Source organism: Electrona antarctica (assembly GCF_951216825.1).
Source record: "Electrona antarctica genome assembly, chromosome: 14".
NCBI classification, from domain to species: Eukaryota; Metazoa; Chordata; class Actinopteri; order Myctophiformes; family Myctophidae; genus Electrona; species Electrona antarctica.
In genome coordinates, this window is record NC_136795.1 from 37286241 (window position 1) to 37300720 (window position 14480).

Here is a 14480-nt window from a genome sequence, read left to right on the forward strand (position 1 = left end):
TTTTGTGGATAAATTGCTATGCTACTTACATCACTATGACATAATCAGGATGATAGTAAATCAGGGTCATAGTAAATGCGTAGCAAATGAGGCTCAACATGAACAGCCGAAAAGACACGCACATCCAATTACCTATGTAGGCTGGGTGCCGGATCAAAGACAGTCATAGAGTGAGACTAAAAAAGTCTGCACACCAATTTCAGCTCCCAATAATTCTTTACTTAAAGGTGGTACCCTTAAAGGTGGTACCACGCTGAAATTGGTGTGCAGACTTTTCTATTCTGCGACCTGCTGTCGCAATTAAGCCCATATATGGAGATCCCTGATGTCATCAATATTAGTATATGGATATATGTCAGAACCTGTTCTGACATTCCATATGTTGATCCTTCCCCATCCATCCTTCCTCTTCGATGTCTCCCTTTTGACTGACACCTGTCCATTTAAAGGAGCATTCAGTGATTTGGCTGATTTGGAAACCCCCCGGTCCGCCCCAGTAACAAGATGTGCACATGCATGCACTACAGTGCAACAGGCCAACAGCACACACACCAAGGCCCGCCCCCGCTCGATCATGATTGGCGGAAGGCCCCTCTCTATCCTGATTGGATGAAGGCTGGGCCACCTAGCCAAAAACGAAACCTACAGTTTTTTGACCCCCAGGGGACAGGGAGGAACTCCTTATGGTCAGCACACTCTATAGTAGGAAGGATTATCACAACAAAACAAAAAAAGAAGTGATATTTAAATTATGTGAAATCACTGAATAATGAATATACATTTAAACTCTAGATGGGCCTGCCCCAAAGTTATTTGTGCAGCCGCGCCTGGCAAGCTGAACTGTTCTGACATTCCATATGTTGATCTGACCACATCAAACCAAGGGCGAGGTCGCTTCTCGCCCTCAGGCGTCTCACTGGTAGTATTCGATGGAAAACAAAAAAATTAAATGATTAACTGCCACTGCTAAAATGATCATCAAAATACCTAATAGGGCTACTACTAAACTTCAGCTAATAGTGACTGAGTGGTCAAAATAATCTACATGTAGGATGGAAAGTCACTACTGTGAGAAAGCAAGACAATATATTTTTCTAAGAAAAAATGTTTGAATATATATTCCACATGCAATTATCACTGTACTTTGTATTTTTATTTTATATTTATGGCATAATGTTTAATGAGCATGTTTTAAACGTGAGATTATATTACAAATCAAATCTTTCCTTGCCAGCTCTATCTGTACTTTTTCAATTATAGGCTATACATGTATATTATAATAAACATTGCTTTATAACACAAATTCCTTTTTTCAGTATTCTTAATTATTATTATTATTATTATTATTATTATTAATATTATTATTATTATTAGTAGTAGTAGTAGTAGTAGTATTTACTACTAGTAAGTACCTTTTCTACACTACACTGAGTGGTGACTGGTGAGTATTCAAATGGGTTTTCTTTATAATTTTATTCATCATGAACCTTTAGTTTAGACATTTGATTTAACATGTTCATTGGATTATCTAATTTTCATTAGGCTATTGACTTGTTTTCTGAAGCTTGTGAGACTATATATATATTAAAAAAAGCAAATGTAACATTGGGAGACAGACAAGTAACCTTTATTTAATATTAAAGCAAGTATTTAATGCGTTGTACGTATCTGAAGTGTTGCCAGGTTTGATTAAAAAAGGGTTTTGAGGGGGAGGCGGGGAGCCATTCACACCATGTATTGTGCGGTGCCTGAAAGATAGCCTGTAAAGATACCACAATGTAACCATGTTAACCTCTCATTAGGGTAGTAGTCAATACATCTAATGATAAGTTATGAACGTCATCGATCGTCCATAATCCAAGTTGTTTTTGTTGAGTCGTTGATGGGTGGTTGGGAAATATTCTGGCAACCCTAGTGTGTTCAGTTGCAGGTCTGTTCCGCCCTCCCCAGGCTCCCCTCTGCTTGGTACAGTGGCACAGCTTGTCAACCACAACGATTAAAAGAAAGAGCCTCTTTGACAGATAACCGAATATTTAACATCTGAGGTACAGTCGGGAAAATAAATATGTCCGCGGTGGACGTATCGTTCATCGGCAGAAGCAATAGTATTAGCTTGCTAGCTAGCTTGCTACGATGAAGTCGGGAGTGTTGCTGCTTTTGTTTACATCATGACTTGATGGGCCTGGAATGGATAGGTAATAGTAGCCTATAGGTAGCTCACCTACACTAGCTACCATACAGGAGTTCAAGTGTCACAATCACTCGGAACCGGAGAAAAGACCAACAGCAGCTGTTGTGTGTAGGTACTTATCATTAAAAATATAGCAGTGATATAATATATAGTAGTCAAGTTTTAAGTTTATATACCATACCATATGCGACTTTGATTATGAAATGTATTATGTAGCTCTGGTCCATAGCTCTAATGCTCCCATGAGTCTTCCCTGCATTAATAGAAGCATTAGAGCTATGGACCAGAGCTACCTGAAATAGTAGTAGTAGCAGTGGTTTTCAACACTTATTGTATCAAGGTCCATTATTTATTCTGCATTTGAGCCACAGACCACCATTTGATGAGATTTCGCCTCTCAGACCCAAGACTTATTTTGTTGTTGGATAAGATTTAGTCCACAATTCTATGATCTATTGATTCTATTGATCTTGAAAAATAAGTAATCCAGATGTTAACAATAATTTAACTCTTGAGAGCATAAAATGAAACCAAATGGACCCTTACGGGTCCATTTGGTTTCATTTTGCACTCTTGACAGTTAAAGATCTATAAGGGTCCATTTGGTTACCAACTCCATCATTTATCTGGGACCACCTGGAACCCCCTTCAAGGACCACTGGTTGAGAACTACTGCAGTAGCTAGTGGTTACACACATAATGCTGATGTTGTGCTGTGATGGCCATATGCCATGCATGTGGCATGTGGCAGATTTCATATTTTCCAAGCAGTGGGTTACAGTTTCATCCTTTTCTTTTCCGACAGCGATGGAAGTGTCTTCTAAGGATCCATCTCTCATAGCCATGGATCTGTCTAAGGGATACACTGTCAACTCCCTGAACTGTCACGGCCACGCTGAGGCCAGGGACCCCCTACTAGCAAAGAAGCCAGAATGGTACCACAGACCTCCCCCCAGCTGCAGCACAGAAGTCAGCTCCACTTACTGGAACGGATCGAGGCCTTCGTCCTCCTACTCCACTCGTATAATGGACAGGGGTATAGGAGACACTGGCGTCATCCAGTTGCATCCTGACATGGGCGGAGGTGTTCACCGCAGAGAGATGGAGCCGGGCCCTGAGGCCATAGGAAGCTACATGGACACCACATTAGCCCAGGGCCTGGGTCTATATCATAACGGAGCCCACGGCCACCTGTGGCATCAAAGGTTTTACGAGTGCGATCCGGTGGAGAGCCCGGTTCCTGAAAGCAGTGGTGGAGAGGAGAGCGACAGCGGGTCTGATGTTATCTTCCTTGTTTCCACAACTAAGGACACACTCGTGTGTAGCTCTTTAAGCAGAGAAAGTGTCAGCCCTGTTGTGGAAGCCCTGTCACCAGCAGCAGCTCTCTCGATGGATGAGGGGAGAGGCTGTTACCTCCTGCCACAGCCTCTGAGCTCCCCCAGTCCAGACAGCACATACTCCGAAGTCTCTTCAGACAGCTCGACAGACATACCTGTATTCCATGCCAGGCCTGTGGTCCTCCTACCAGACATAAGAGCTGTCTGCACGAAGATGAACCCTATTGACTCTCGCGTAGATGTTTCAAGTGATGACAGCGATGTCGTCGAGGTCTCGGTCACCAATGAAAGGAAAAAGGTGATTGTGTTTCCAGACGGTGTTCCTAGTGATCACGATAGTGCGGCAGAAGAAACATTAAAACCTCTGACTGAACGTGAGCCGAGAAGTTTACGCCGTAGTACCAGAATTAAGGTCGCGACCCCAACAACGCTTCAGTTCACACACAGTGTCTCTCCTCCTCCTCAGCGACGTCACAATTTAAGAACCCAAAACGCTAAAAGAGGTTTTTATACTGAATGTTATGATTCAGATGATGTGATTGAGTCTCTGGAGAGGTTATCGAGTTCAGAGGAAGAGCCTGTGCTGTCCACTCCGAAGCCTGGAGCAGCCGCAAAGTCAAATGACTCTGACCGGGCAGACACAAAGTCAGATGACTCTGACAGAGCAGACACAAAGTCAGATGACTCTGACAGAGCAGACACAAAGTCAGATGACTCTGACAGGGATGACTCTGACAGGGATACTCAACATTCTGACCATTTGCCAAAAACAAAACAAAACAAAATAAAGTCCCTTCCCATCCGTGAGTGCAAAAGGTTCAGTACCAAACCAGAACCCCACCATGGTACCCCTGCAAAGCAACATATAAAGGTCTCGACAGGCAGTAAAGCACCTGTCAAAAAAACTGCATCCACGGCACCCGTCAAAAAAACTGCATCCACGCGACGAAAAAAGAGAAAAAGGCACACAGAAACTGGGCCGTCCTGCTTTTTCCCCCCTGGAGAACTGGAAATTGAGCTTAAATATGCAAACAAATACAAAAAGGAGAAACGGCAGAACAAATCAGATGGCTTTTACCCCTTTGTTCACGTAGAACAGAAAGTATGCACCGTTGTCAACTATGAAGAGCAGGAAACAAAGGTGAAGTGCAATACAAGACAGCAACGCACAGGCACTACTGGGCTGACTGGACTTGTTCCCAACACGTCTTGCTTCCAGCTCGGCCGACTCAGTGCAGAAAGCAGGTGTCACCCCACGCAGTTCTGCTGCTTGTGCGGTCGCTCAGCCAATGCCAGGGGCCTGGGGGATCTTCATGGGCCTTATTATCCCATTGGGTCGTCTCAAGGTTGCCCGAGACACCAGCAGAGCTGCACAGAGCCATATCTAGGCGACGTGAGTAGGCGGCGAGAAGTGGACGAAAGGTTACATAACCTTGCTAATGGCCACGCTGTGAAAATGGATGACAAAGACTCTGAGGGCTCTGATGAAAAGCCTTCTGTGGTTCTTGACGGTCAAAATGGCACAACAGCGGCATTTCATTCAGATGAGTGCTGGATACATGAAGACTGTGGTATCTGGTCTACTGGTATTTTCCTAGTTAAAGGGAAGCTGTATGGCTTATGTGAGGCCTCTAGTCTTGCACAAAGAACAGTGAGTTACACATGACTACTCCCCCCCCCCCCCCCCCACACATTACATTAATCATTCATAACTGTGTATTGTCCTGTTTTACATATTCTGCTTGTTTGTATTCTTGTTCTCAGGTTTGTTCCATATGCAACGAAACAGGTGCAGTAATGGGTTGTTTCCAGAAGGGATGCCTCCAAAGTTATCACTACAGATGTGCCATTGAGTCAGGTACTATAGTGTACTGTACAGCATACAACATTATCACTGCTGTCAGGCAGAAACCTCATACAGTAGCTCTCTCTATACTTATGTTTTTTCATAAATTCATATGAAAATAGCAGATCTACAAACCCACCGTGTAGATTGGCTATTTTCACTATTTGAAAGGGTTAAAATGATCAGAGCCTCTTCAAATCGATGAATATCAAGAGATGTATTTGTTGTATTATTTATTTATTTTATGCTGCTGTCTTGCAGGCTGTGTGCTAAATGAAGAAAACTTCTCAATGAGATGTCCAAAGCACAAGGTAATCAATTCATGTTTGATTCTAAATCTCCATTGGCTTGAATCTCATCCAGTGCTTGAACTTTCTCTTTATAATTTTGTATAAAGGAGGGGATTCCAGTGGTAAATTATTGATAGTTAAGAACCATTTATACACTCTGAGTTAACACAAGAGAAATGCGCTAAATAAGCAAAGAAGATCCGCCTGACCAAGGAAGCTTTGAGAAGGAAAGGACATGGTCACGTGACTGGGCTGCGCCATGACACTTTCATGGATACTTTCATGGGAGCCAAACTACACCCGGAAGTTCGGCAGAATGCACTGGAGTCGATGAGAGCTCAGTGAACAGCTCATGAACAAACACTTTCTGAATGACAGACCTTTTGTAAAGTAATCGCACATTATTGTCTGCTATGTTGCTTTTCAATGTGTACACTGTGTAATTTTTGTAGAGGTATGGTATCTAAAGAGCACAAAGTACCTTTCTGAACGTACCAAGTATCGTGAGACTTCCCACCGTTTCCTGTCTGGCAGCCAAATCTCGCGATACCTCCGAGCCAGAAACGATACCTGCTGCTGTTTTGCACATCGAAAAGCAAGTGATTAGAAAACAACCTGTGATATGTCTTCATTTATATTCCTGAACCGATTATATGACAAAGGTCTCAATTGTTCAGAAATAATGTTGTTTGTTATGAGCTGGTCCAGCCGGCTGCATTCACTGCCATGTATTCATTGAACTTCCGGTGTGAGTTTGGCTCCCATGAAAGGGTCCATGAAAGTGTCATGGCGCAGCCCAGTCACGTCATAGATATAAAAAAAATTGATGCCTCATTGGCCGCTGCAGTTCGTTGAAGCGATGTGTGTTGAAGGAGGGGCAGAAGAATTTACACTGGGGGAGGAAGTACGCCGGAAGTGTGGAAGGCACGTTACATCTCACTGCCACTCAAGTGATTACTGGCCAATCACAGCGCATCTTTTCTGGGACTTATCAGACCCGAACATGCGCTCTGTGATGCACGCTCATGCTTCCGCTGTGCTTTGCAAGGAATCTCGGGAAAGTTTTGCCCTCCCTTGAGTACATACGCTCCAAGGGCTTTATATGTCATCAAGGACTGTCTAAAGAGGACGAGACGCGAAGACCGTACGGGCGACGCCATGTTGCTCCATGGTGCTCCATGGAAGGAAAGAAACATGCGCAGTTGAGACCAAGGAAGCTGAACGCGGAAGTGTTGGCTGCATATAGCCCATTGCGCATGTTTCTTTCCTTCCATAGAGCACCATGGAGCAACATGGCGTCGCCCGTACGGTCTTCGTGTCTCGTCCTCTTTAGACAGTCCTTGTATGTCATATTAGGCCTTTATATGTCTGAGTCACGTGACCATTTCCTTTCTTTCTGTAAGCTTCCTTGTGCCCGACCCACAAGTGATAGCCCTCCATATCTGTAGTCCAGACTAATCTAGTAAGAGAGTGGCGACACGCTTTGATCTCGCCACAAAGCGGGTGCCTATGGGCTATAGTTCCAAACATTGGAACTATCCCATTGAGATAGAATGAGCACTTCCGCATTCCATTGTTGCAATGGGAGTCAACGCTAGTGTCGCCACTCTCTTACTAGATTACTCTGCTGTAGTCTAGTCTAGTGTACTAACGTGCGGACGATGTTTATTCTTCGGATTAATGTTTTATTAGGCTCTATACATGGTAGTTTATCCCATTATAATGTTGTTTGGGGTCCCATATATAAAGGTCCTGTCAAATGGGGGTCCGTGGCCTTAATATATATCAAACCGGGGGTCTTTGAAAGTAAGAAATTAAGAAGCACATTATTTTAATTCACATTTGTAATCATTTGTTTGTGTCCAGCAGAGTGCACCACTTACACTCAGTGTGCGCACACAACACAAGAGATGACAGGAAATACAGTACACTGGAGGCCATGCACGGGAGGTATGTACTAACCCTCACGTTACTTTATTTGAACCAGTACAGGACGACTAGAAATGTTGTGGCCTTATGAATGGAAATACACACTATGCTGAATGATACTGTTTTGACATGTGTGTCTCCTCTATTTTGTGTTTGTTACAGGATGGTCCACAGGTGTCCTCAGGGTCCAACATTTGATTTGCTTATTTCTTCACTAACACTAGTCCAGTATGTTTGAATAAGCAGAAGGCTTAAGCTTCTGGTAAGGATCCACTCTTCATGGAAGAGAAGTGAGAACAAGTATAGGGGGTCAGTTTGAAATGTGAGACGTCCGTTAAGTTTTCTGTTTTGCCGACACCAATTTTACTGCCAAGATGACGCAGGATGTACAACTGCATGTACCGTACTGTTACTGTATGTGTGGGACTAGGGGCCCTATCTTGCACCACCCCTTGACCCTTATCTCTAAACTTATTTGCCATTTTTTAGTATTTTAAAACATTTTAAAATTGACATGTTGGGGAAACTTTGACAGGAAAAGACTCGCTCACCGTATAGAAAATAGAAGTAAAACTCCTTAAATTGAGACTTAGGAAAATATTTTTTCTTTATTTTAACATAAAGTGCTCGTGCTCAAAGTGCAATTAAAAAGCAAACGTTTCGGTCCTAGGACCTTCGTCAGTGCTATTTCTCAGTGCTTAAAAATTGACATGTTGTAAGCTTGTAGAGCAGCTATTTGAACTATTTAAAAATGTTTTAAAATAGTAAAAAATGGCAAATAAGCTTAGGGATAAGGGGTAAGGGGTGGCGCAAGATATAGACAGGTGTATTCGTGGGCGTCTGTGTGTCTGTTCTTGACACAGGCCATGTTTTGGGGCAAATTTGTGACCAGCTGATTTTGGACAGCATATCTAATTGGTATTACCAATTAGATTTGACTGCAGTTACATTAGGTAACAGGTTAGGTCATGCATCTATCTGTTAGGCTATGGTAAGGTTAAGGGTTTACGTTAGACATCTACTGTATCTGTTAGAGATATGGTAAGGTTAAGGGTTTATGTTGGACGTGTCTGTTCCAGGGCCAAATTATCCATTGGGCCGTCGAGGCCCTTCAGGGAAACTGTACTGCGCGGTACTGGGTTTGCGGCCCTGAAAAGGGCTCATGGGGACCTTCATTGGCTGTTGATTGTGTTCAATTTAGGTCAGAAAGATGATAAAAAAACAAAAAAATATGAAGATTTCACACGCATGGCGGAACGCAAAGAAATACTGGCCCAGGGGCCCTCGTGGGGGTTAATCTGTCCCTGGTCTGTTCGGGTAAGGATTATGATTAGACTGGCTGTGGTTATGGTTGGGTTTACAGTTAGACTGAGGCAGTTGTTCCCAAACCTTTTAGCTTGAGACCCAAAATAATGTGATGTCTCCCTGGGGTTCCAAACTAGTCAAAGTAGCTGCTCTACAAGCTCACAACGCGCCTTGATGAATTGAAGCTTGTAGATCTGCTATTTTCACTACTTTTTTTTAATTTATTTTAATTTATGGAATTTATTATATTTATTTATGAAACCCTTTAGAAAAATGCAGAAAAGAAAATCTTTCTGGGATTTAAAAAACAAAAGAATAATGGGATATTTGTGCGTGCGTGTGTGCGCGTGTGTGTGTGTGTGTGATACACCCTTGGACTAACCACAATAACAGCATAATTTACTTTATGACATACGTCATTTTCTAATTAAAGTTAAATTGAGCTTCATTGAGGTATTGTATAGATTCGGTTACCTTTTTCTGACCAATATGCAGCATTGATGTTTAATGTCTGTTTACTAAAATGCATCACATAAATTACTATTTATGTGTTTGGGCATTTATAGTCTATCTATATTTTGACTGTACAGTTATGCAGTAAGTCCGATCAATAAACAAAATGTTATTATTATGCCCTTTGTTAGTTATTGAACTGTGCGTGTTGTAATTTGTACTTGTAAACTAATTTCAGAGAGAGAAATGTGACATCACATATTTTTCACTTGAAAATCTGTTATTGCCAAAAAGTTGCTCCATCACAAAGTATAAATAAGGCTTTACTTAAGTATGAGATGCGATCATGTTCTTCCAATATTTCCATATTTCCAGCCCTAGTTAAACAACAATTAACCCATCTGTTTGCACTAAGGTTATATAGGCTAGAGAATTTTTGTCATATGCAGTACAGTATGTATGCCATTCTTGTCTTTAAAAATCCTTACCCACAATGCTAGCTCATTTGTGTAGAAAGCAAATTGAAGTTTAATTATTAACACTACACACACATTTGCACAATCTCAGATTAGCAGTGTTCCCTCGACACCATATTGTATAAATTTCATTTCTACTCAAGATTACTTTGTGTCTATCTACCAGGCAATTATCAGGCTGTCAGCATAACCTGTCAAGCTTTTCTTACATTCTTGTTACACTTGTCAATTTCAGAATAGACCCACTACAGCCAAACTACGTGAGAGCATGTTTTCTTACTATGGCAAAGCATCATCTTCCCACTTTCCAGCACAGTTGTTTTAACATAGTCATGGTAGCGGTTGCATTTCCTCACAGTTAAACCGGAAGACCTGAGGCCGATTTTACAAATGCCTTCTAAATCAGTAGTTCTCACACTTTTAAGATTCATCAAAGACCCAGCGCGTCGTGCCGTGCTGCGAGCTTGTACTGCTATTTTAGAATAGCCAACATTAAAATAACAATCACACCCATGTGAACTGAGTGGTGCAACTCCCCCCTTTACACCCCCCCTCCCCCCTCTCTCGCTCTCATTAGCAGGCAACAGTACAGCACTATTTCTCTCTCTCTGTTTCTGGCACGACAGCGCCCCTACTGGTACTCATGAGTCACACATGAGTCACACACAAACAGGTTAACACGAGTCACATAGGTGTCACACGGACATTGCTGTTCCTTGGAGTGGTTGCACCACTCAAAAACTGACAAACATGTTTTCCCGGTTTTAATGCTCGCTTTAAAGGAGTAGTTCACCCAAAAAAATTACGTATTTTCTATCAATTACACCCCATGAAGTTTTGAATTCATGGACAGTTTTTTGTTTGTCGCATTTCTAAGACAATAATTTGATGACCGGCAGAGACCTGCACCTCCAACCACTGCAGATATATAATTCCAAATTTAAGCTTTAAGAGGAAGCCAATTATATTGAATTTCACTGCAAGGGTACAGACATGAAGGCTCAGTCAGATCCACAGGTGTTTGAAGAATAGAATTTGGGAAGTAGATGAAAGGCCTGAAAGGCCTGTGATGATCGCTAAAGTGCAATTCATCCTCGGGTTTCAGGTCACTCACATCATGCACGTTAATTTTTTTTATTTATATATATATAGTTTTTTATTGGGGAAAGTCAAGCAGTATATCTGACAGGAGAATCTTTGCACGTAGTCACCCATTTTTTTTCTTTTTTAAAATCATCACAAACATCAACAGACAACGTACATCCCCCCCCCCCCCAACGAAATAAGGACAAACAGGACAAAATAAAATAAAAGTAAAAACACAGGTCACATCATGGGTCACAGTCAAGAGTATTGTACACTTGTAAGAGAGGCACTGTCTGTTAATTCTGAAATCCACAGTCCGCTATATTCGGGTCACACCGAGCAGTCTAATCCAGGGAGGTACGATTATTGAAATATTCTATAAAGGGTCTCCATGCCTTAGTGAAGCCTGCACATTAATTTAATCAAAAGAAAACAACTCGAACTGGAATTAATTATTGCAGCATCAAATACCACATTCATGTAAAGAATGAGCATACGGGATCAATGCTGTTTGGGAGAGCTGTGTGCCTGCTGTGTCACACAAGGACACATCTTCCCTCAGCTGAGTGCGTATTTGCCTCCCCACAGGCCACTTGCCAGGCCAGTTTGTAGTGAGAATGCAAACTATGGTTGTGCTACTCAGTTGGCTGTGATTAAAGACTGTTTTCCAGGTCACCACACTGACTGGCTGTGATGTTCAGATTTCAAATTTTCCCAGTTTTTCAGATGAGCAGCTTTGTCATGTGTCTGTGAGATTGTCCCATTATGTTGTTGATGCCTGCAGCCGCAGCCAAACCCTTGACTATACCCTCACCTCTATTTTGTTCACCCTTCTCTAGTCCTCATCTCCTGTGTTGGTCTAGTTTACTTTTTTTGCTTGCCGATTATACCCTCTTCTCTCTCCAAAACAGGGTGAAAAATCTCTTATTTTCTGTGAGAGTTCCTTTCTCCATCTCTCTCGTTTCCTCCTTCTCATGTCTGAATCTGTCTTGTTTAGTCTCTTTTAACATGCTCCATCCATAGCAACAAGCTGACAGCCAGGCTGTTAGTCACTGTCCCTCTCAAAGGACTCACACAAAAAGATAGCAGACACATGGCATGCATTGGCTTGTGAACATTCAGTCCATGTTGATCAAGCTCAGCTCTAGTGGTATGTGGCCGGCCAAATTATTTTGAAAATAATTTACAATATCGGACTGTCCCATGTATAGATGGAACAAAATGGAGGGTCCATTTGGTTTGCACACTCTGCAGAGTTAAATAAATCATTGATGATTTTACAGTGTAAAGGGATATTTCAATTTAAAACATGTTTGGGGTCATTGTAACGTCAGCTCAGGCTTTTGTGAGCACCCTACTTTTTAAGTTGCTTGATTCAGTATTTATTTAGATATTTGATATTCATTCGATCAGGTATACTGTAGGTGTTCTGTGGGTTTTATAAATATTGAGTACAAGTTTGTGTCCAAGTAATAACTATTGGATCTATTGGAACAGGTTATTTAATTGTTTTATTTTCAGAAAGGTAATATAGTTTTTACAAGGTTTCCACTTTCCACCCGACAGCAATGGGGACACTAACATAAAGCCCAAAGAGTGAGTGTATGGAGTATTTGAACCCCAGCATCAATATTCAGGTAGCCTGACAGCCTTTCGTTTCACTCCATTATTGTAATTTTTATGGACTTCAGGCTAGCTGGGAACATTAGCCAAAAATAGCACAACTACAAGCTCACGTTGTCAGTTTGTAGATTGACTATTTTTGGCAAGGATAGGCTATATACTAGTGTAGACGAAAAAATAATTAAAAAAAAAAAGCAGTCCAACTACTTTTCTTAATTCAGAGAAAAGAAACTACAGCAATGTTTGACTCTGCGGGCTGTTTATTTCAACAATATTCCACCAGAGCAATGTGAATTCATGCAATTATTTTGGAAAAACACAACAGACAGAAAATATCTCACAATGTACTGTTTTTCAAGTTTGTCCATCCTTTAGTAACCAAAATGTTTACCTCTATTCACAGAAAGAAATTCATGAGTAAAATGACTGAATAGAAAGGATTTAACGTCACTTCCTGGTCAGGTTAAGGTATAGTTGGCTAGGTAGAACATATCCCCAAAAGAGTTTTATCTTCTCCATGTTGAAGTTTCAAACAGCAGCACACTGGATACGAAACATATTTTCTTTTACTCATTATCAGATGCCAATTCTGCAATTTCTCAAAATCTTCTAAAGTTAAGATTTCCACTTTTGTAGTGTTGTTTTTTTTTTTTTTCATTTTAAACCATGCAATTACAAAATTATGTTTAACCATAGTTGAGGAGCTACAGGAATGCTATGCCTCCTTTGCAAATAAATCATCTTGCCAAATAGCTAAATATGTATTGCACGAGTGGCACGGTCGTCCCTAAACTGAAAAACACATTAGGGTTTTCATTGCTTAGTCACATTACAAATGAATTGTATCACTTGGGAAATCCTTCCTAATGCTGTCAAAATGATAACTGAACTAGATTGGATTTGCCAGCTGTAGCAGCTTGTAATCAATGTATCAGTAGAGGTCCCGTATACTTCCATTCCAACTTCTTAATTGGAAACTAGATTCCAAGAGTTAGGTGTTCTTAAGCTTAAATTACGTTTTTCTTTTTCTTTTATTTTTTTGTCACATATGTGAAACAGTATAAATTAGCCTTTTCCATGGCATTTGATCTTGTATACTACTGTACACTACAGTAGGTTTAGACCTTGCACACTGACATGATGAACAGACATCTCTGACAAACAAAACATTGACCTCTACAAATATTTGGGAGGCTTACAGTACATCAACAACATTTTTACTCACGCTTGGTGAGTAAAATGTTCCATAGCTGCATGATAGTAGTCATCCTGTCAAGTTCAAGTTATGGCATTAACAGGGACAGCATTGTCAGAGTCGCACTGTAGCCAACACTGCAAAGAATGTATATGTTCTGGGAATTGTAAAGCGCTCTAAGCATCTGCCGAAATGGCATATCGTAGCAGTTCACCTAAACTTGGGGAGAAAATTTATCAAAACAAGGTTCTAATTTCTAGTACAAATATTTACGACATAATAAATAATTAAACGAAAACAAAATAACAAAAACACAGTTTACAGAAAAAAATAACAAAATGTTAACTATTAAACATGGTTCAATATAATACAGGCCCATTAAGTATCTTCCATCACAATCACATTACAGACTTTTTATGCGCAAATTGATGCACTTAAAACAGAGTATTTCTTTCACTTTTGCTTCACAAATCGATGACTCGGTTGTTTTAAATTATTCGTTTTTATATTGCTTCTAAATAGTGTTCTGTTTTTATCTGTAAAGTTGTCTTCCATCAGTTATTTTATTTTTTAAGTCAGTATTTCCAGTGTATTTCAGCAACTGAAGTACAGCCATACAAGAATGTTAAGTAGGCTACACATTGGGACTTGCTAGTCATTCCCTCAGAGTGCATTGTCATTAGAAATTATTCAGAAATCCACAGTGAAGCTATATCCTATCTCAGACCAGCTAGGACACGCCACTATAC

The 14480-nt window shown here is 40.9% G+C and overlaps 1 protein-coding gene across 2 annotated transcripts; it reads left to right on the forward strand.

Moving 5' to 3' along the window:
* Positions 1-1863: 1863 nt before the first annotated feature.
* Positions 1864-9597, forward strand: LOC306936965 (uncharacterized protein). 2 transcript variants are annotated; one of them, XM_079520634.1, is made up of 6 exons: positions 1864-2303; positions 2997-5179; positions 5293-5386; positions 5636-5685; positions 7534-7614; positions 7756-9597. In XM_079520634.1, the coding sequence occupies exons 2-5, from the start codon at positions 2999-3001 to the stop codon at positions 7576-7578; spliced, it is 2370 nt and encodes a 789-aa protein (XP_079376760.1). In that variant the 5' UTR covers positions 1864-2303; positions 2997-2998; the 3' UTR covers positions 7579-7614; positions 7756-9597. The 2 variants fall into 2 exon arrangements, with proteins under 2 accessions (XP_079376760.1, XP_079376759.1); XM_079520633.1 differs by having other exon boundaries at positions 1864-2299.
* The last annotated feature ends 4883 nt before the right edge of the window (positions 9598-14480 follow it).